The sequence below is a fragment of the Strix aluco genome, chromosome 5 (assembly GCF_031877795.1).
Source record: "Strix aluco isolate bStrAlu1 chromosome 5, bStrAlu1.hap1, whole genome shotgun sequence".
Taxonomy (NCBI): domain Eukaryota; kingdom Metazoa; phylum Chordata; class Aves; order Strigiformes; family Strigidae; genus Strix; species Strix aluco.
This window is the reverse complement of record NC_133935.1, coordinates 73,630,324-73,651,554: the sequence shown is the minus strand read 5'-3', so window position 1 is coordinate 73,651,554 and position 21,231 is coordinate 73,630,324. Positions and strand designations below refer to the sequence as shown.

General features: G+C 44.1%; 1 protein-coding gene across 1 annotated transcript; it reads right to left on the bottom strand.

Moving 5' to 3' along the window:
* Nucleotides 1-9,457: 9,457 nt before the first annotated feature.
* Nucleotides 9,458-15,094, bottom strand: CCDC71L (coiled-coil domain containing 71 like). Its single transcript, XM_074827800.1, has one exon. The coding sequence runs from the start codon at nt 13,180-13,182 to the stop codon at nt 11,575-11,577; it is 1,608 nt and encodes a 535-aa protein (XP_074683901.1). The 5' UTR covers nt 13,183-15,094; the 3' UTR covers nt 9,458-11,574.
* Nucleotides 15,095-21,231: the final 6,137 nt, after the last annotated feature.

Genomic DNA, 21,231 nt, shown 5'->3' with positions numbered 1-21,231 from the left:
AAGCATTTAGTGGTTTCAGGAGACTTCTAGTAGCTTGTGCATGTTCAGTACTTGCTGGAGGACTTTGTGGTTATGCAGCCTGCTCATTGGTTCAGATCCTAGTATCTTCATCAGGGGTTGGAGCACATTTGGTGTTGCAGTTGGGGTTGAGCTTCTGATTAAGTCTGATTTTAAAGGAAGACACTCACAGACACTAAAACTGTTTTGCATACCAAATTTACACACCATAAGTGGGGGTAATCAGGGAGTTCACTTCAAAACAATACTATAGCTTTGAACCAAAACATTTACACAGACACAGCCTTAGGCATTTAATTCATGCCTAAATGTTAGTGAACATCTAAAAGCAAATGCCCATGTTCTCTGCAAAGTTAGGGAAGAGAGACTGATGCTTTTTACAACCTACTGGAGGAGATACTACCCATTTACATATCTGTCCCTGAGTTGGATGGTGTGGATCCTTCTGACAGGTACCAGGGATGATAGTAAAAATTATTAAGTGGCTGGTTAAAGCGTGGGCAGATCCATCAGATGGGTGGAGGAACAGCAGCTCTTCTCTTCCCTCACAATACTCACACTCAGCTATGGTATTAGTAACCACATTACATTCACATGCTGCTTTTCACCTAAGTAGGACACTACTTGAGCAGTAGTCATTGCTTTTGGGCCCAACTCTGCAGTTTGCACTAGCACATACAGCAGGCACCAGCGAGTAAGAGGGTGCAACATACTCTCAACCCTATCACACCCTCAGATGTTGTTCTGATCTCCATGATTAGCCAGCCCTTTCTCTGGCTATGCCTATGCTGTTCATAAGTCCTGGGTTTGAGTTTGTGCTCAAGCCCAGCACCATCTACAACTCATGCTGGTTTTGTGAATGCTGAACTCGAGACCCACCTGCAGTGGTGAAAGCTTAAATACTTGCATTATGCTATCACACGAATCCAAGCTTTCCTTCATCTAGTCTAGATAGAATGACATCCATCAGCTGGATTGAATTAAAGTGATCCACCAGAAGACGTCCTGAAACTTGGATCTTCCTAAGCACAGCCTAGATGATTTATGTATAAACTGCAGCTACCAAGATGAAAAGAAAATGGACAGATAATACGCTTGAACCTCTTTAACATGTCCTCAAATCCATGTTTCCAGCTAGCCCTAAAATCATGGTTAGTGTGTTTGATGGGACTTTTGTGCACAAGAAGCCTAGAGCCAGTAATGGGATGTGCTGCAGGCCCTGCAAACCTACAGGCTTTACAATGAATTTCCATAAGCATTCCCAGCTCTCATAGGAGTAGCAGAAGACTGCTTTGCTATCAGAGGTCATCTGCACCTCCCCACAGGTCTTAACACCTGGGGAATCCTGGTCTGATCTCATTGCAATTGTTCAAAATTGATCCTAGAGATATGCAAACTGTGGCTCCCTAAATTGGCACCCGTGTCCTCTCCCTTTCCTATAGCCTTACTCTCCATTAATTTAAAAAAACCCCAACCAAACACCCATTCTCAAACCCCATAACAAAATCTCTAACACAGATGCTTTTATACATGTAGCAACTCCTTTCTGCTCATGTAACTCCATTCTGGGAAGCTGTCTAACTTTCATCTTCATGGGCAGGGTTTGCCAGTTGCAGTTCTAACAGGAAACCCCTTTAAGTGGAAACAAGCTCTGATGTTACGGCTCCCATAGCAGCAAAAAGCTGCTTCCCTGCATGAGTCTCTCATCTCCTGGGGTGCCTGCTGCCCAGACAGATTCCAGACAGCTGTCTCCAGCCTGCTGCTCCTGTTCACAGGCAGGCTCTGGCTCCCTCCCAAGTCTTGTCTTCTCTGACCCACGACTGCCAACTCTTTGGGATTTTATTGCCAGGATCATGGTATTTGATGTTTTTCTTACTGTCCCCATTCCTAGACTGAGAAAACTTATTTATCATTCAAAATTAAAATGAGATTCTGTTCTTGGAGGCAAAGAAAATCTTGAAAAGCATGAAATTTAGTGACTCATAAAAGTTACAGGCGTATATACATAATTTTAAAATCTTTTGATTTTTTTTAAAGCCTATCTTGTGATGGGGAAAAGTGAGAAAAATTATTTACACGTTAATTAGCAACACTGCTGACATGAAATATTATTTTCTTGTCTAGCACTCCTGACATTATGTAGCATTCCAGTGAGGCAAGTCGGAGAGCTGCAATTCTGAAATGGTGGTATTTTACACTCTGTGCCCAAGAGAAAACCCTATGGAACGTAGGAGAGCAACAGCCTTTCAGACCCAGGTTTCAGATTGCCTTCCTTCAGGGAAGGAGTGCCTTGAGACAGGGAGGATACTAAGCATCAGCAGGGAGGTCACGGTGATCCTAATATCCCACCGTGCGTGCAAAAGTTGTGCTTAACACAAGGACCCTCTTACCCAGCTGACCAGCTCATCAGTTCAATGATTCCTTTAGGTAGGTACCTACAAAACCCTGGACTAGGTACTACTGGCAAGAAAACCATGGAGAAAATCACTGAAAATAAATTAGTTCCCAGTGCTCATTGATACACTGTTCTGTATTTATAAACATTGAAGTTACTCAAATAATGAAAAAAGTCTAAGCAGCTTCAACCTCCATTATCTTTTCCACTTTTGCCAAAAATTGAAGTTTTCAAACATTTAATCCAAGACTTTGCAAAAATAAAAGATGTTTTGATAAAAATGTCAACAAAATAAATCACACAAAAACAACCGGCTGCTTTGTGCCTTCCTTCCCTTTTAAATAGAACATTTTTCATTAAGTCAAACTTTTAGTTTTCAAGATAATTTCAGGCAGCCCTCCAAAATCCTTGAAGTGTTGTTTCATTCAAATTGTTCCAAGTAGGATGTGATCACTGCAATTTTTTTCATAATAGGAAGTGGATTCTTACATACTTTGGAAATATCGAAGAGGAAGTTGGACATGAGGAAATGGACAATGACAAAAATGTTAAGCCGATTCAGAAAAATATAAACATCAGGGAATTATTAAAGACACCTGGTCTGGTGGAAAGATGGATGAAACAGCTTCCATTAGATACCGGACGATGAGGTGAAATTCATGTGCAGATGGAAGTAATTTATGCTCAGTTGTTACACAGAGGTTCATTATTTATTGCTAATAAATGGGCACATTTGATGGATTTAATCAGTATTCAAATACTTAATGTGTTTTAAGAGCAGCTAGGGTATATTCTCTGTAGCACAACTCATTGCACTCGGGAACTTTGTCAAATTACATGGAGCTGCAGTGAAAGGCTGGAATGTGAAACAAGGGCAGTAGATGGAACAATTTCAAAAAATAAAAATTGATAAAAATTTCCTCCACTTTCTTCTCCACCTCTTCCCACTTATCCAGAAATAAGTAATGGGATGTTTCTGTTTGACACCATTAATTTAAGTATCCAAGATGAGGGGACAAAAGGTTCCAAATGACACTATGGTCACAATGTACAGATTTTACAATATCAAAGATCGGCACCCTATTTTTTCATTGTGGATTTCAACTCAGGATATTTTCCTCCCATTCTTGGTTCCAATTAATTCTCTCCTTATTTCTTCTCTGTCTTTTTAAGAAAAGTACAGAGGATGTATTTGAAGGACCACTTTTCAAGACATCTTTCATCTGTGCTTGCTTGTGGAGGATGCTGTTGACCAGGTTAAACGCTGTAAGTTCCTTCCAACATGAATTATTCTATGTTCCACACACACAACTTCCTGAGAAATGGATGCATCTTTGGGAAGAAAAATAGTGTGGGCAGCATTTAAAAGATTTGAGTTCTTTAAAAGGTTTAGGGATGAAAAGAAAAGCTGTCTATTCTTTAGTATAAGCTAAGATACAAAGTATTGAGAGTTTATGTGAAAAAAATCACACCTGACATTTACAGCCACATCAAAGCCCACTCAGAATTGGCACAGCACTATTTCTGTGCCTTTGCAGGAAGAGGTGCTCTGTGTTTCTTCCTGGAAAAAGTACTTAAGTGGAAGGCATTTTGTGCCTGAGCCATTTGACCCTTCCTGCTGAAGGCCACTCAACAGCAGCAGGAACAGCACTTCAGTCTTCCAGCTAAGACAAAAGATTGGTTTTAAGATTTTCTGTCTCTGGTTGCTCTATCAAAGCATCATTGGAAGATTAAAGAAAAATCGGATACCTATTCTTCTGGAGGAGCTAAATTCCCCTCACAACCTCCCAAGACTGCAGGTCCTAAGTGGAGATTATGCCACAACTTCTTATATTAGTGGATTTGACATAAGGCAGAAGTCCACAGAAATCTTACTGGAAAGTGGTTTCTAGATGGGATAACAGTTAGGAAGTACAGGAGGTAGATTCCAGGAAGGATTGTTGTGGCCTTGACACAGATTTGCTGATCCTGTATAGCATGGAAATCTGGGGAATTTTCAGAATATACCTTGCATACAACGGCATCGGACCAATAAAAACTAGGACAAAAGTCTCTTTAAGAGAACTGCTTTGGGGTGTGTGAGTGCACGCGCATGTGTGCATATATATACACACAAATACTAATTACAAGCATTCATAAATTAATATATATACAATCTATAAAATTTAGTCTTTGCTATACATAATTATACTTGTATAATTAAGAAATCATTGATATTTGGAACCTTATACTAGAGCTTGGGTAGAGTGAAGGATAAGTGCAGCTCAGCCCATGACCTAACCCACTTTTGCTGCTGTTTCAATAAAGCTTGCATTGCTGGTCCCAACTAACTTCCAGTAGTTGAGCAGACACATATCCTTACATGGGATGAAACGTGTTGTGTCAGCTTCCTACACAACCTGAAACCGCACAGTTAATTCAGAAGTACACGCTCCTTATTCACCAGTTATCTTATGGAGCCATGGGACAAGTTCAGTTGTAAATTATTTCGGCAATCCTGGGATGTACAAAGTGGATGGTTGTTATTTCAACTGCTCAACTGGAAAAGAAAAAACCCCTATAAATTCTAGGTGAAGGTGCCGTGTTAAGTGTATGGATTCATGCGGAAATGGAAAGAAACTTTCCTTCCTTTTCAAAAAGTCATCTTGGTTCATACAGTCTCAGTCACAAGGAATCATCACACCAGGTTCTTTCAGTTTGGTTTCTTACCTCTCATCCAGGAAATACCAACCATTTGGAAACAGCATCTGGTATTCTGAGTAAGGTCCACTGCTGTCCGAATGTGAGGTTAGGATAGCACTTATTACAAGTAGGTGTACTTGTGAACATGTCCTCTCCATCTTCACAGATCATCCTATAGCAAGTTGGTTTGGCATGGGCAACATAAGCTGATAAATAGGCTGCTCAGTTGCACAAGCAATGTGACAGGCAATTAGAGATGGCTGAAGGCAGAGTAAAGGCAGAGGGAAGACTCTTTGAGGAGGTGGAAAGCAGCAGCCAGCTACACACAAGACACACACACACACACACACAAAAATGAAAAACTGTCTTTCAGAGCACGAATTTTACCTTCCATCTACTCTAGACCATTCACACTCTATCTCCTCAAAACCAGCCTAGGAAAAGAGGGTGGGTACAGACTGTCTGCATTCCTGAGGTAGCAATGAGGAGAAAAACCCAGAATGATCAGAGTGGTTCAAGGGATAGGGCTTTCCTATTGGCAGTGTTTTAACATTAACACTATCAAGTCTCATATTCTCAAATAAGGAGGTTGAAAGAGAACTGGAATGAAAGCTTTCTTAAAGCCCAGGGAACCACATGCTCTTCTGTTTGGCTGGGTGTCTTGCACACCTGTTTGAGTAAAAATGAGCTGCATGAATGAAGGCTCACTTCTTCCATCTCCTATAATGTCAAGCCCTAGTTAGCAGTTTCCTGAGGAGTTTCACAGTAAATAAATGGATAAATGAGAGTCTTTTATTCTTGATATCAACCCTGGAAAATATTTTCAGGTCTTTTTACGTAAGAAAATGGCAGCAACAACAGAAGAACTAGAAGAATTTTTTGGTAATTCTACAAAGATATTTAGGCACTAACACTGAGGAAAATACGCTTTATTTTTACAGTATAGAAAAATGGCTTTACCTTGATTACGCATAAGAAGCATTCCAAAATTCTCCTACAAAGTCCTACTACCATACTGGATGCCTCATGATAGTTTGGGAATAAACCATCACAAGCAGCAAATGTGGAGCCCCTGCCTAAGCAGATCCCCTACCACAGAATACTCTGGAACGGGTCTGCTTCAGTCTCTCCTCAGTTAAGGCAGTTATGCTCACCTAAAATAATACTGGATGAAGAACCAAGGTGTTCCCTAGAAACCCCAATTTCCAGGAATTTTCTCTAGTTTAGTGAATATTAAACAGAATGAAACGGCTCAAGCTCTTATAACATAGTCCCTGGGACACAGAAATTCAAAGTTCCTCCTCCAAGTGAGACAGAGGGAGGACTGGAACTTGGGTCTCTAGAAGTCCAGGATTTCTGACCTGCTCTCTTACTTGATATAAATTGCCTCATTTCTGTGAGGCAATTCACTCTTACGAATCTAGTCTTTTGCTTCCAGATTTCCTGTATTTGTAGACACAAGCATTTCAATTCAAACAAAACATTCTTTTCAACCCAAAATCAGTGGTTTTGACTCATACATACAAATCAGAAAAAAAATTGTTTCAGTCCATTGGGCCAAAAGGAAATAGAGACGCTTTCAGTACTACTGGTTTCATGTGCATGCAAACCTTGGACTCAAACTACAGCACTGACCCATCATAAATTAGCATAAGTCAACTGTTTTAAATAGCATGAAGAGCCCAGGACTTTGTCTTGCTAAGGAAGCAGTAAGTGAAAAATTATTTGAGATTAAAGCTGCAATTTACAAACTGGATTCAGTTTGCCCTTTGCTTCTGATAGACAATGAAATACAGATACACACAACATCCCCTACCCATTCAGAGCAAAATCCAAGTATCACAAGTCTATATTAGGCAAATGTATCGATGCTCTGCATAAGGTCTGGGCATATACAGAGTTTGCTGCTAACAGGCTAGCAACATGGTTTCAAGGACCAGTTGTACACTTCAGTCCTCTTGATATGAAAACTTCTATGCAACATTAGAGCAGTGAAACATTTTTGCAGCACACTGCTTTCTTCCTTTATGAGCTTCAGTCCTGAACAATGTATTTGTACAATGACTCAGATGAAGGCACTGCCTCTTGAATGTAAAGCCTACACTAGGCAACATATTAGACGCAACAGTTGTCTCAACTCTCTCCTTGATGTCTGAGGCTATCAAGCAACTCTTTTTGACACTCCTTTTGGCATTGTGACATCCTGAAGTTCAATAACCTTCAACTGACTGGATGAAAATTCAGATTTTGGTAAATGAAATAGCACAGTACACAAATTAATTTTATGAAGGGAGCTCATATGGGAGGAAACCAGCTACTGCAAGACAAGACTGGCAACAGAGGCTACCACAAGATTCCTGTTTAGTATGAAACCATCCATGCTGACTGAAATAGACTGGGCATTGTACACCCAGTTTATTCTGGGTCTGCATTTTGTCAGTCTGAGAAGCACACCCATATGACAGGATGCTGAAATCACTGAGTTAAATCAGGCAAATCGCACCTCTCGCACCGCTCAGTGTGTGCGTAGGAACAGCCACACAAATTCAGACCAGAAGTCCATCTAATCCTTTACACTTTCTCCAACAGCGTATGTATAGGTAGAGTACAATAAAATTATACCCTCAGCATGTTTGCCGACGACACCAAGCTGTGTTGACCAAGTGTGGTTAACATGCTGGAGGGAAGGGATGCCATCCAGAGGGACCTGGACAGGCTGGAGAGGTGGGCCCAAAGAAACCTCATGAAGTTCAACAAGGCCAAGTGCAAGGTCCTGCACGTGGGTCAGGGCAATCCCAAGCACAAATACAGGCTGGGCAATGAGTGGATTGAGAGCAGCTCTGCTGAGAAGGACTTGGGGTATTAGTGGAGGGAAAACTGACCACGAGCCAGCAAAGTGTGCTCACAGCCCAGAAAGTCAACGGTATCCTGGGCTGCATCAAGAGAAGTGTGGCCAGCAGGTCACAGGAGGTGATACTCTCCCTCTACTCTGCTCTTGTGAGACCCCACCTGCAGTGCTGTGTCCAGTTCTGGGGCCCCTGACATAAGAAGGACATGGACCTGCTTGAGCAGGTCTGAAGGAGGGACACAAAGATGATCAGGGGACTGGAGCACCTCCCCTATGAGGGCAGGCTGAGAGAGTTGGGGTTGTTCAGCCTGGAGAAGAGAAGGCTCTGACGATACATTAGAGCAGCCTTCCAGTACTTAAAGGGGGCTACAGGAAAGATGGGGAGGGACTCTTTATCAGGGCATGTAGTGATAGGACAAGGGGTAATGGTTTTAAACTGAAAGAGGGTAGACTTAGGTTAGATACAAGGAAGAAATTCTTCACTGTGAGGGTGGTGAGACACTGGCACAGGTTGCCCAGAGAAGCTGTGGCTGCCCCTTTCCTGGCAGTGTTCAAGGCCAGGTTGGACGGGGCTTTGAGCAACCTGCTCTAGTGGAAGGTGTCCCTGCCCATGGCAGGGCGGTTGGAACTAGATGATCTTTAAGGTTCCCTCCAACCCAAACCATCCTACAATTCTATGATTATTAGCCCTTTACGTAAAATAAAATCTAAGACTTCCATGCTTAAAGTTATCTAACTCAATATTGCAGCAGTTTCGCACACCCCTTTCCCAACTTCCTCAGCTCTAGTCTACAGCTAGAAGGTCGAACAAAAGCCAATAGGTATCAACCTGCCCAAACTTAAAATTGAATAATTTTCTGATTGCTTAGCTTTCTCAGAGGTAGGTAGAATTTGCACATTTGAGAGGGAAAAGCAGCGGGAAAGCTGGACCACAGACAATCCTGTCCTGGATTGCCACAAACTGCCATGAACACAGTCATCAAATTAGCTGTTTTAATTTCCCTGTGAACTGTTAGCTTTCACACCCCATCCTGTACTCAGATCCTTTGCTGAGCTATTTCAGCCCCAAAACCTGACTAAATGTTTCTCCCCCTTAACTGACTTCACAGACTGAAATAGCTGGGTTAAGAATCTGTAAACGCAGCTGCCAGAGGAGTTTAAACTACAGTGAAACTTCAATCCAGCTGGCTAACAGGGTATCAGCAAGGCATACTATACCCTCAACAAAGCTTCCAATTCAAAACCAAGAAGACAAAGTGCAACCAAGAGAAAAATAAGGAAGCCTTACGCATACAGGCCACACAACGGGAGTCACTCAACTGAGTTAAAGTAACTTCACTATATTGTGTACCCACACAGAACATTTCAAGATAAGCCTCCAAACAAGGCAACACAAATTTAATAGTGTCTCCCATATCATACCTCTGGCAGCCTTAACTCTGTCCTTGAAATTTGATCTAGCCTGTCCTGCGCCTGTTTAAGAATTAAGTGAAGAATCTGCACAAGACAACGGCTTACATTTTATCATCTTTATACACAGATCTTTCAAAAGAATATTAAAAAATAACTCAACCTAACAGTAGGCATACTGAAGTCAACTAGACACTTCAAGAACTAATAAAGATACTCCTAATTTGTGTTTCTGAAGTAGAATGTCAAAACTGAAATGCTTGAGAGCCTCGACATTTGGTCACACTGCAGTCTGTCTTACTGGGTTTTAAATCAACACAATTTTGCCTTTACATTTAAGCAGTTACTATAGCCAGAGAAACAGCACAACAATATGCACCCTTGAACTTTCATTTCCTAATTCACTTCTGAAATGTGACGTGGCACTACTGCAGCGACCAGCAGGCAGTCTAACATCACATAAACAATTTCAAAAGCCTGATGGATACAGAATAGATTGTTAGTTTGGAAGAACACCTCTGCAGCTTTGCTAAGTAAGAACTACAAAATATAAATAGGTTTTAGAAGTTGGCTGCTTTAGGTTAGCACTAGCAAGTTTTTACAAGCAGCTCTACACATTAAGCCATCTTACTGCCTCTATAGATAGCAGGCAACAAGGAGTCGACAGTCATCAGAAAAAAAGACTTTTAAGAGTCACCAAACCATTCTACAAACAGATTGTGGTTATTCATTCCACCGCAGAAATTGGTAAGTTAGTCTCATTTGCCAGGATACTAGGGACATAAACTGTCTATTATCAAGTACTTCTTATTCCTCTCCCAAACCTAAAAACAAAACAAAAAAATCACACACACACACACCCCTTTGCTTCTCACACACCAACTCCAAGGCATAAGACCTAAAGAAAGCCCTTCATAAATCAGTTTAGAGAAAGACTGCCTATCACACAGAATGACAACACAGTATTTTTCAGTCAAAACAATCAAGCTACATCATGAATTTTGCATCAGTCTACTGTGAAACCCAGGAGAGGTTTATAAAAATAATTACATGCAAGTAATTATGTTAAATATGATTTTCCATCATTAATCATCTCACATCCCTGGGATGACAACCAGCACTATTTTGTTATTAAGTAATCAGGTATTAAGTCTTGCTCTTTTCGCAGTGAGGCACACTTTAGTGTGATATTTGGGTCATGTGAGCTACTGACTTTTGGCTGTCAGGGCCAGCATTGTTATCATACTTTACCTTCGAACACCTATACATTGCTTTGATGAGCAGTTACATTCTTCACGAACTCCAAGCTTGTTTACACTAAGAGCCTAGACAGCATATGTCACCGAAGAACCCATCTCTGTGCAGTTTCATTGAACTGAACCACCACTTGTTCTTTGACTTTTATTAAGTTCACTTAGGTTGACCAAATGAGCTTCCCTAAAGTAAAGAGGGTTATAAAATATCAGGATGATTCTATCTTTAGGTGCTCAATAGAAACAATACTTAGTTCAACTAGAAAACTTTAAAAATTACTTTAGATACAAAAGTGTAACAATTATACTGCGCAATACATCTTTATATATCACTAAGCCCATGAAACTACAAAAGAGTTTTTGCACCATCAAGAACAACCACAAGTCCTGAACCTCCATTCTTTACGCATCCTTGATCAGAGTAAACTGAAACTCGGGAATGCTTGGGATTCAAAATACCCTGAGCACATACTAGTGCAACACCACAAAGCATACATAATCCATCGGAAAAGGTGGGAAGAAAAAAAAAAAAATAGCAAGAATCAGATGGTGCTTTATTATACAAGCATGAAAGTAAGTTCCTTTGGAAAATAACTTCTTGGGTGGACTTCTGGACCAGTGAGGTAGCCCAACGGGAGAGGAAAAAAAGTGGAAGTGGAACTTGGTCCCGACGCGCGATACCTGCCAGCGGCCCACCGCGCCCCGGCGGGGACAGGACAGGGCGCGCCGCGGCCCAGCCCGGGGCGAGGCCGGGGCCCCGGCTGCGCGGCGGCCCGTCAGGCCGCCCCCCGTGCGGCTGGGGGGCCCGTCCCCCGCCTGAGCGGGCCATAAAGTGCTGCAGCAGAACACGATCCAGACAAAAGCAATGTAAACAGGTGACTGATATCGGTCTCTTTGTCCGCACCGCGGCGAAGGTGAGGCGCCGGCCTTCCCCCCTCCCGCCGCGGGGAGAGGGGCCCCCCGCGGCCTCAGGACGGCGCCACGGGGAAGCGGCGCACCCGCACCACGGGAGACAGGTCCACGCCGAGGATCCGCTGCGCTCGCCGCCGCGCCGCCGCCAGGTTCCGCCGGCTCCAGACGCTGCCCCGCACCCGGATGGTGGGGAAGGTGGTGAGGCGGGGGGTGGCCGCCTTCCAGATCTCCTCCAGCGACTTGCCGCCGAAGGGGTCCCAGGCGGCCCCCTCCGCCGGGCTGCCCCGCTCGCTGTCCGCCTCCTCGCCCGGCGGCCCCGCCGCCAACGCGGCCGCCGCCTCCTCCGCCTGCCCCTCTCCCCGGGGGCCGTCGGCCGCCGGTGCCGCGGCCGCTTGCCGCTGCCTCCCCCGTCCCCTCCTGCGGCGCCGCCGCCGTCTCCGCCGCTTGGCGCTGCCACCCGCCGCCGCGGCCCGGCGCTTGGCGGCGGTGGCCGGGAGGCGCCGCTTGCCGGCGCGGCGGCGGGGCCGCTCCGCCGAGGGCGGCGGCGGGTCGGGGACGACGGCGCGGCAGGAGGCGTATCCGTAGACGTCCTTGCTGCGGAGGATGACCGGGGAGAACTCGTGCTTGAGGCTGCAGAGGAAGTTCCACAGCTCCGAGTCGGAGCTCATGAACTCCGTGGACTTGGGCATGAAGAGCTTGAGGGCGTCTCCCAACGCCTTGGTGCCGGCGAAGGAGACCTGCGAGCGCGAGTACACAACTTTCTCCGCCTCCCCTTCCAGCCCCCAGGCGGCGGGCGCCGCTCCGCCGCCGGCTGCCCCCGCCGCCGCCGCCCGGGCTCCCGCGGCCGCTGCGCTCCCCGCCTCCGGGTTCATCTTCCCGGCTCCTCTCTCCAGCGCCGCCTGCTTCCTACTGCGGGTCATAGAGGCAGAAGGACGGGGCGGTGGGGGGGGGGGAAGAGACGCCGAGAAGGGAGAGCGAGGGAGAGGCACCGGCTGCAGCCGGGCGCCGGCCGCCTCACCACACCCCGCCGCCTGCGCGCCGGGTGGGGAGCGACGATCGATATCCTGCCGCCCGGCACAAAATGGCGCTTTAAACTCCCAGGCGGGGACTGCGCGCGGGCCCGCCCTCCCTCCGCGCCGGGCGGTTGGCCCGTTTGAAACACGTCGGGCGGGCCCAGCCCCGCCCCCGCGCGGTGGAGGCGGCCATTGGGAGGGCGGCGGGCGCCCCGCGGGAGGCCGAGGTCGGGGCCGCGAGCGGGTTGCCGGGAGCTTCTTGCCCCGGGGGCGGCGGGACCCGCCTGGGGTCCCCTGCGCGACCAGAGGACGCCAAACGGGAGCCCTAGAGCCCACCGAGCCCCGTTTTCCCACACCTCCGGGGGGGCATCCAAGCTGGTGGAGCCTTCCCTGAGGGAAAGGCGCGAGGCTCCTTCGTGGCGGGGTAACGGCAGGCCTGGCACAACTGCTGTGCCGTGTGCCTGTGTCGTGCCTCGATGCAGGGATGAGGTTCTTCACCGGACGGTGGGCAAAGATGGTGTCTTCCATGAAACGTGTTTGAGTAAGGATTTGGTTGGGTGCTTCGATGGGCAGGCTCCCTCTGAGGAAGAGCAAAGTCTGAGTGAAACGACAAAAATGGGCAAAAAGGCGTGATACAGTGAAGTCTGCCATATAGCATTAAATACATCCATCCTGTTGCAGAGGGTTTTTTTAACATGAACCTGTAGGCCAGTCATTCAACAACATCGTAAGTCACAGAATCACAGAACAGTTGAAGTTGGAAGGTACCTCTGGAGGTCGTCTCGTCCAACCTCCCTGCTCAAGCAGGACCACCTAGACCAGGTTGTCCAGGAGCATGTCTGTATCTCTGAGGATGGAGACTTCTCTCTGGTGACCGGTGATAGGACACGAGGAAATGGAACGAAGCTGCATCAGGAGTTCAGACTGGACATTAGCTTCACTGAGAGGGTAGCTGGTCACTGGAACAGGCTCCCAGAGGAAGTGGTCATGGCACCAACCCTGTCAGAGTTCAAAGAGCATCTCGATGCTCTTTGTCATATGGTTTAGTTTTAGGTAGTCCTGTGAAGAGCAGGGAGTTGGACTCGATGATCCTTATGGGTCCCTTCCAACTCAAGATACTCTATGATTCCACATCTCTGGGCAACCTGTGACAGTGCTCAGTCACAGTGAAAAGGTGTTTTCTGATGTTCAGATGGCACCTGCTGTGTTTCAGTCTGTGCGCATTGCCTCTGTTCCTGTCACTGGGCGCCACTGGAAAGAGCCCGGCTCCGTCCTCTTTGCACCCTCCCTTCAGGTATTTATATATGTTGATGAGATCCCCAAAGCCTTCTCTTCTCCAGGCTGAACAGTCCCATCTCTCTCAGCCTTTCCTTGTATGAGAGATGCTCCAGTCCCTTCATCATCTTTGTGGCCCTTCGCTGAACTCTCTCCAGTATACCCATGTCTCTCTTGTACAGGGGAGCCCAGAACTGGACACAGTACTCCAGGTGTGGCCTCACCAGCGCTGAATAAAGTGGAAGGAACACCTCCCTCAAGCTGTTGGCAATACTTTGCCTGACGCAGCCCAGGATACCATTCGTCTGTTTTGTGGCAAGGGCACGCTGCTGGCTCATGTTCAACCTGGTGTCCATCAAGACCCCCAGGTCCTTTTCTGCCAAGCTGCTCTCCATCTGGATGGCCCCCAACATATATCAGGTGCAGGACTTTGAACTTCTTGTTGAACTTCATGAGGTTCCTGTCAGCTCATTTCTCCAGCCTGTCAATACCAAAATATTCCCAGCACCATTAGGATTGGTTTCATATCCCAACAAAGCATATCCCAGATGAAGTGGAAAAAGCTCACTCTTCACATTAGTTGAGCCCTTTGTGAGAGTCACCAGCTTGCTAAGTCCACAGGGCTATTTCTTCCTGCATGGCACTTTTACGCTTGGAGCTTTATAGCACAATTTTGTCAGCTGTTGTGAAATCCCATGTCCCTCTAGACCATGCTTTCCGATACCTGAGAGATTGCTGTCACAGGGAGAATGTCTTGTCAGGTTCCTGGATTGTTTCAATTAAACCAGAGCTCTTCCCAGCACCCAGAACAGCAAGGTGTCAGCAAGGGCAGAGGTGGTTTAACCTTCCCTACAAATCCTACTCATGGTTTGATTAGACTCCTAACTAATTACTTTCTCTCAGCCTCAGTAAAGGGCAAGGAATAACATTTTTCTTCATAGACAGTCTTTGTTCTGTAATTAATCTTTCAGTTTATAATAGGGAAATCTTTTATTCTCAACTCATCAAGAACCTAAATTGGAATGTCTAGAAAGCCAGTCAAATAACTGGCAGAAATTATGTGTAAGAAATTATTCGTTACTGCTAGTGGAAATAAATGAATTTTCTTCACAGTATAATTCAGCTTTTGTGCATGGGAAACTCAAGAATATTAATCCAAATAACTATTTTAAGTGGATATTAACAAAGCTATTTTAAATCTTCATGAGGACAGTCTCGAGGTACAGCCATATTCTAAGCCAGCTTTATAAATGACCCATTTTTTTTAAAAAAAAAAACCAAACCTTTCCCAAAACGATGGTGTTAGTGCCATTTTTAATCGTATTCATTTCACAGCGTACTTTAGAGCACAGTTGTGCAGGCAGATTGATTTAGCTGAGGGAGGTATCCTATAATGCAGAGGATAAGAGCCTGGAGCTGGAAGCGTTGGGGCCAGGCATCTCTTGATCCAGCCGTGCTGCAGTTAGTCACACTCCAGCATATGAGTGCCTGGTCGCAGCCATGGAGTGACCAGAGCTTAGCAAGAGGCTCATCACCTGCTGGACTACAGGAGCTGACCTGTGCTCACGCACTCCGTGGCAGGAGCTCCCACACTATCAGATTCAGCAGCTCAGCTGACAAGCGGTCCCTCATTAAACTGCAGAAACCCAGTTGCTCATAATCATTGGCCATAACCCTTTTCCTGAAATAACAGACATTTCTGGGATATGACTCGAAAATCATTGAGACAGAGTTGGGGAATTTTCAGCAACTGGTAAATGAGTCACTGTAGCTACAAGTGAAAGGACACATTAGTACATTTTTTTTTGTTAATCGACATTTATTAATTATTTTGACTTTTTGTTTCCGGGATGGACAATACTGTTTTAAGGCATAGGATGTAATCTCACTTTTACAACTTCATTATGAGTTTTCTGCAGTGTAACACTCTCCTTTTAATACCTTACAAAGTCATCTCAAGAAAATCCACAGTAATTGGCTAACACTCTCCTTTTAATACCTTACAAAGTCATCTCAAGAAAATCCACAGTAATTGGCTATCTCTCAGTAATTTACAATACCTCAGTACGGTAATAACAATGATAATAAAATTAATAATCCTTTGGAAATGCATAGCTCTTCATTTTAATCATACTACTGCTTATAAGCATTAATTATCACTCACGGTACTCCTGAGTTATGTAAGTAAATATTGCCTTTCTTTAACAGATTAATAAAATGAAGAAGTGGATTAAAATGGCTTGACTAAGATGTATAGACTCATGACTTAATTTGCTGTAGATCTTAATTTCTGACAATCATTATTCTAAAAATACTGTGAATGTCTACATTGGAACAGAGAAGAGAAAAAAAAATCTGTAATCTTTGTTCCCAATTATTTGTTAGAATTTCTTTTATTTACAGAATTCTTGAGAAGGGGAGGCAAAGGACCACCTGACAAATTACTGCAGGGAGATTTTATTTTCTTGAGTAATTCCTGCCTAGTACCAAAAAACCACTGGTAACTGCTAATTATTTTAACTGCTAACAATGTTATCTGTACATATGATCACATCAAGTTTTGAGTCGTGCTGATGAACCCTAAAATCATGGATATTAAGTCACACCACTTCTGCTGCTGGGTCTTTTCCTCCAGCATACCCTGCTCTTCTACCCAGATTAGCAAGGACAGTACTACTGTCCAATGCCTTTAAAGATAACCACTCTTTTCTAGTATCTTTACCTCAGCTGTTGAGAGGTTGCATTAACTGGCAGCCTGCTTCAGTTAATTTGCTTCCTAAATGTCTTTAGCATACTTTCAGAAAAGCTTGCATGACAGTGCAAGCATGACTCCAAATCCATTCGCAACTAAAGTTTAGGTGTTACCCAATAGTCGTCATGCTCCTGGGTCCGAGAAGTACCCAGACAAGCATTGGCATAATTCCTGAAAATACTTTCAAAGAGAGACAAAAGCAAATAATTTAGAAGAATAGTCTCTCAGTCAGTTATTAGGAAAAAAACCCCATGGAACCGCTGTGTGTAGAAATCACAGTTGCAGTCAAAAAGGGAAATAAGATGTTAGGAATCACTATGAAAGGGATAGAAACAAAGCAGAAGACAGCATTCTGCTGAATACAAGTCCATTGTACCTCCACAGATCTTGATTACCGTGTATTTCTAGTCTTACCATCTCTAAAAGGATATAGTAATGATACAAAGAAAGGCAACTAGGATGAGCAGAAATATAGAACAGCTTCTCTACGAAAAGAGATTAAATAGGCTAAGACTCCTCAGCTTGAAAAAACAGATGGCTGAGGAAGAATATGATAAAGTTTTATAAAACTGTGATAGTAGAAGGAAGGCAGATAAGAAATTATTATGTCTTAGTTTTCACAATCCAAGAATGACAGCAAAGCACATGAAGCTATAAAGGAGAAAATTTTAAATTACCAAAAAGACATACTTTTTTTTTTTCAGATGACTCATAATTAGTCTGCAGAGTTCATTTTTCAGCAAAATTGTGGGTCACAAAATTGAAAAATGTACCCCAGTACTGAACATAAAGGTGAGCTCATTGAGAACAGGTTGAAGGCATTAGAGGGTACACCATTCAAAATTATTAGATACGAATGGAAGAAAAAAAAATCCATCAAGGGCTGTTGCATATGAAAACCAAGTCTAGCACCTTGGGCTCAGAAAGTCCATAAGCCAAGGGCTAGGAAAGGAAGGAAAAATACATCAGAGGAGGTAAGACTCAATGTTCACATTGTTCTCACACTCTTTCCCTAACCTTCCTCTTCTGGCCTCTAACAGACAAGGATGCTGAACAAGATGAACCCTGCAGCTGGCCATCATGGCTGGTTCTACTCTACGGACCTCTTAGAAGACAGAAGAGGGCAACCGCAACAATAAAATGTAGTGTCTCTTTCCCAGAGCTTTACTGTTGCAACAGCTGGAAGAACATATTCTAGAGCTAAAAGGCAATGAAGCATTTGCAGAGAAAGAAATGCAGAGGTTACAGAGTCCATCAGCAGTCAGGCATCACACTCGGGCAGAAGCCCAGCAAGGATGGAGCCTGAGGTAAAGTGTATTCCACTGTCTCTGATTATTGCATGCTCATTTTTCACTTTGTACATAGTCTCAGTAAACCCTCTCTCAAAATGGTGACTGACTATGTGCAGAGGGGAAGAAGGGATATTTTTTTAAATAAGCCATTTATTTTAATAGCATTCACTGACAATAATGTTTGGAAGAGGAAAAAAAAATCTCAAACATATTTTAGCAGAAGACTTTGATACATTCAAAAAAACCCCGAAGCAATAGTAAAAATAAAAATGCACGAAGAAGCATGCTTTGTGATACAGAAAGCACTCCTAGAAGATGTTGTAGCAGAAGTTGTTTAACATTTGTTTCCACATTCTGGGAAGTAATCTGTATGTGATGCACATAACCGTGCAAACTGTGCATCCCTTATAGGATCATTGCTCTAATATTAATAAATACTGATAGTAGCCGTATTGGTGGTCACTGCAGTCTTGAGGATCGATAATGGTCTCAGTCTAAAATGTTAAGAAGTCCTTGGTTTATATATCAAAAGTGAAAACTTTTCTTGCTAATCCTGTTTTTATTTCATCTGATTTTTTTTTTCTCTTATTCCCTTCAGTCCACTTAAGCCATCTGTTTAACCACCCATGTTGGCTTTGACTATATTATACTTCCAAATCTTTTGTCTTTTTTACCCCTAAAGTAGTTCACCTGATATTAACTTTATGTTGTGGTTTAACCCAGCAGGCAGCTGAACACCACACAGCCATTTGCTTACTCCCCCCAGTGGGATGAGGGAGAGAATCGGAAAAAAGGTAAAACTTGTGGGTTGAGATAAAGACAGTTTAATAGGACAGAAAAGGAAGGGAAAATAATAATAATGGTAGAAGAATATACAATACAAGTGATGCACAATGCAGTTGCTCATCACCTGCTGACCAATGCCCAGGCAGTCCCTGAGCAGGGGGCCGCCACCCCCCGGCCAAGTCCCCCCAGTTTCATTGTTCAACATGATGCCATACGGTATGGAATATCCCTTCGGCCAGTTTGGGTCAGCTGTCCTGCCCGTGTCCCCTCCCAGCTGCTTGTGCACCCCCAGCCTCCCCCGCTGGCAGGGCAGCATGAGAAGCTGAAAAGTCCTTGACTTAGTGTAAGCACTGCTCAGCAACAACTAAAACATCAGTGTGCTATCAACATTATTCTCATCCTAAATCCAAAACACAGCACTATACCAGCTACCAGGAAGAAAATTAACTCTATCCTAGCCAAAACCAGGACACTTTACTATAGACAAGGTAGCAGTACTTTAACCACTGTAGCACCTTTAGAAAGCCAGTGCAGTGAGAGACATGGTGGTAGCCACACTGTATTGTCTTCACCAATTAAGCTGATAAGGTGAGAAATCAAATGGGGGAAAGTAGTGTAGATAGAGCATGCAGGTTTTGGAAACTGAATATGCTCGACCGGGAGCAACACTCTTATTCTAGAATAAATGCTTCTTCAAATGACATTATTTCAGAGTACCTATTCCACTTTCTTTTCTGTTCCCACCTATTTTATTTTAGGACAACTTCCAGGTGGAGCTTCAGAAGGAGGATGCAGCTCTGCAGGTCTCAGGCTGCAGGGAGCCCTAGGGCCTCTCGCTGGGTGGGGGCCGTGGGAGGTGGTCTCTTAGCCTGCAGGAGATGTGCCATTGTTGAGAATCTGTGTCACCAGGTAAAGGAGCTGTGAGAAGATGTCACCAGACTGCACAGCAACATAAGAAAAAATGTTTTTACTAAAAGGGTGATTCATTCAACCAGGTTGCTCAGAGAGGTTGTGGAGTCTCCATCTTGGAGATGTTCAGTCCTGAGCAGCCTGCTGTAGCTGGCCCTGCTTTGAACAGTGCAGTTGGATTAGATGCTTTGCAGATGTCCATGTCAACCTCCACAATTCTGCGATTCTATGATTCCACTGATTGAGAAAAGGCAAACCTTTTATTTTTTTTTCTTTTCTGTTTTTTTATCTTCTTTTAAAATTTTATTTTCTGCTAGTATAATTTATGCTGAAACATTCTCCTGTTTCTTCAGTCACTTTCTGTCTAAAATATGCTTCCTACTGTACATCCTTCAAATGATAATCCTCATTTATAAAACAGAAAGATGATCTGCACTACTTTCCAATAGCCGACCAACTGGTATGTTTTCAATCGAAACTCTGTATTATCAAAGGTGTAAAATGGGTCAGTACTGCTTTCTAAATATAATTCCAACATAGGAAATATGTTGCTCAAGAACATGGTTCTCACACATCACAGACCACGTCATCTTGTAATATTGATCACACTTTTCTGAGGCACTCTATCTAAAGTACCGAGACTGTTAAAACAAATGTGAATTTCATTCACTTGTCTCAAACCAGTTTTTAAAGCCTACTAGCAATTATTTAATAACCTTATTAATTAGGTATTTTTTCTTGATATCAAGCGTTGCTGAGCATGTCAGTTCAAGAATTCTTTTCATGATACACTCCAGCCTGTGCTTCCATTTTCCTTCCTACCGGATTTGTGCATTGCCAGATGAGCTGACGATACAAATTCACTTCAGAACAGTGGAAGCACGCAATTGATTTTTTTTGTTGAACTTGCCACAGGATACAATGCAATGTTTATATTGGATTTATGTTTTATGCTGGCCTAGGGAGGACACAATACGTGATCCAGCATAAAGTCCATGGAGAGAAAGTTACCCTTCAAAATGCTTTGAACGAATTAAGAGCAAGGGAGCTGCTACTAGCTCAGCTTTGTATGTCGTATGGATGTGGCTTTATTAAATGGCTGTTTACGACAGCTTTACTATGTCACTGGACCACGTCTTAGTCAGGCTCACTCTTAGTTGTTCTCTTTGTCCACATGAATCTTGCAAACCTTACTGCCCGCTGTGTTTGTTTTAATGGAAAGTGATAGAAACCGGTCCTTTTCCAGGTCGTCTCTAGCATTTTCACAGGGCAGAGGAGCGTAAACTCCAGGCTCCTTAGGTGGAAAACGGTCTTGATCTCTCTGTTTCAGTGAATGTTGTAAGCACTCAATTATTATGTAGATGTTGGCTGTTAGCATTAACACCTCCTTTTGAATCTCTTTTTTGTCCTCTGAGTTAGGCATGGGCTTCAAAAGCCTGGAAGGCTTATCTCTGCACTTCTCGGTTCCTTCTGCCATGGGCCCTCCCTCTGCCCCACTGCAGACGGGCAGTGGGGTTTAGGCGGCCTCTGGGTACAGCCCCTGTGAGCCGGCACAAGAGACCTGGCTTAGGGAGCGGTGGAGGTGCCCGCGCACTTCAGATGAGCTGAATTTCTTTACTAAACTGAGATCTTGCCCCGATTTAAAACCTGCTAGAAGTCTGCCCATATTACTTTTAGCTGTATCTT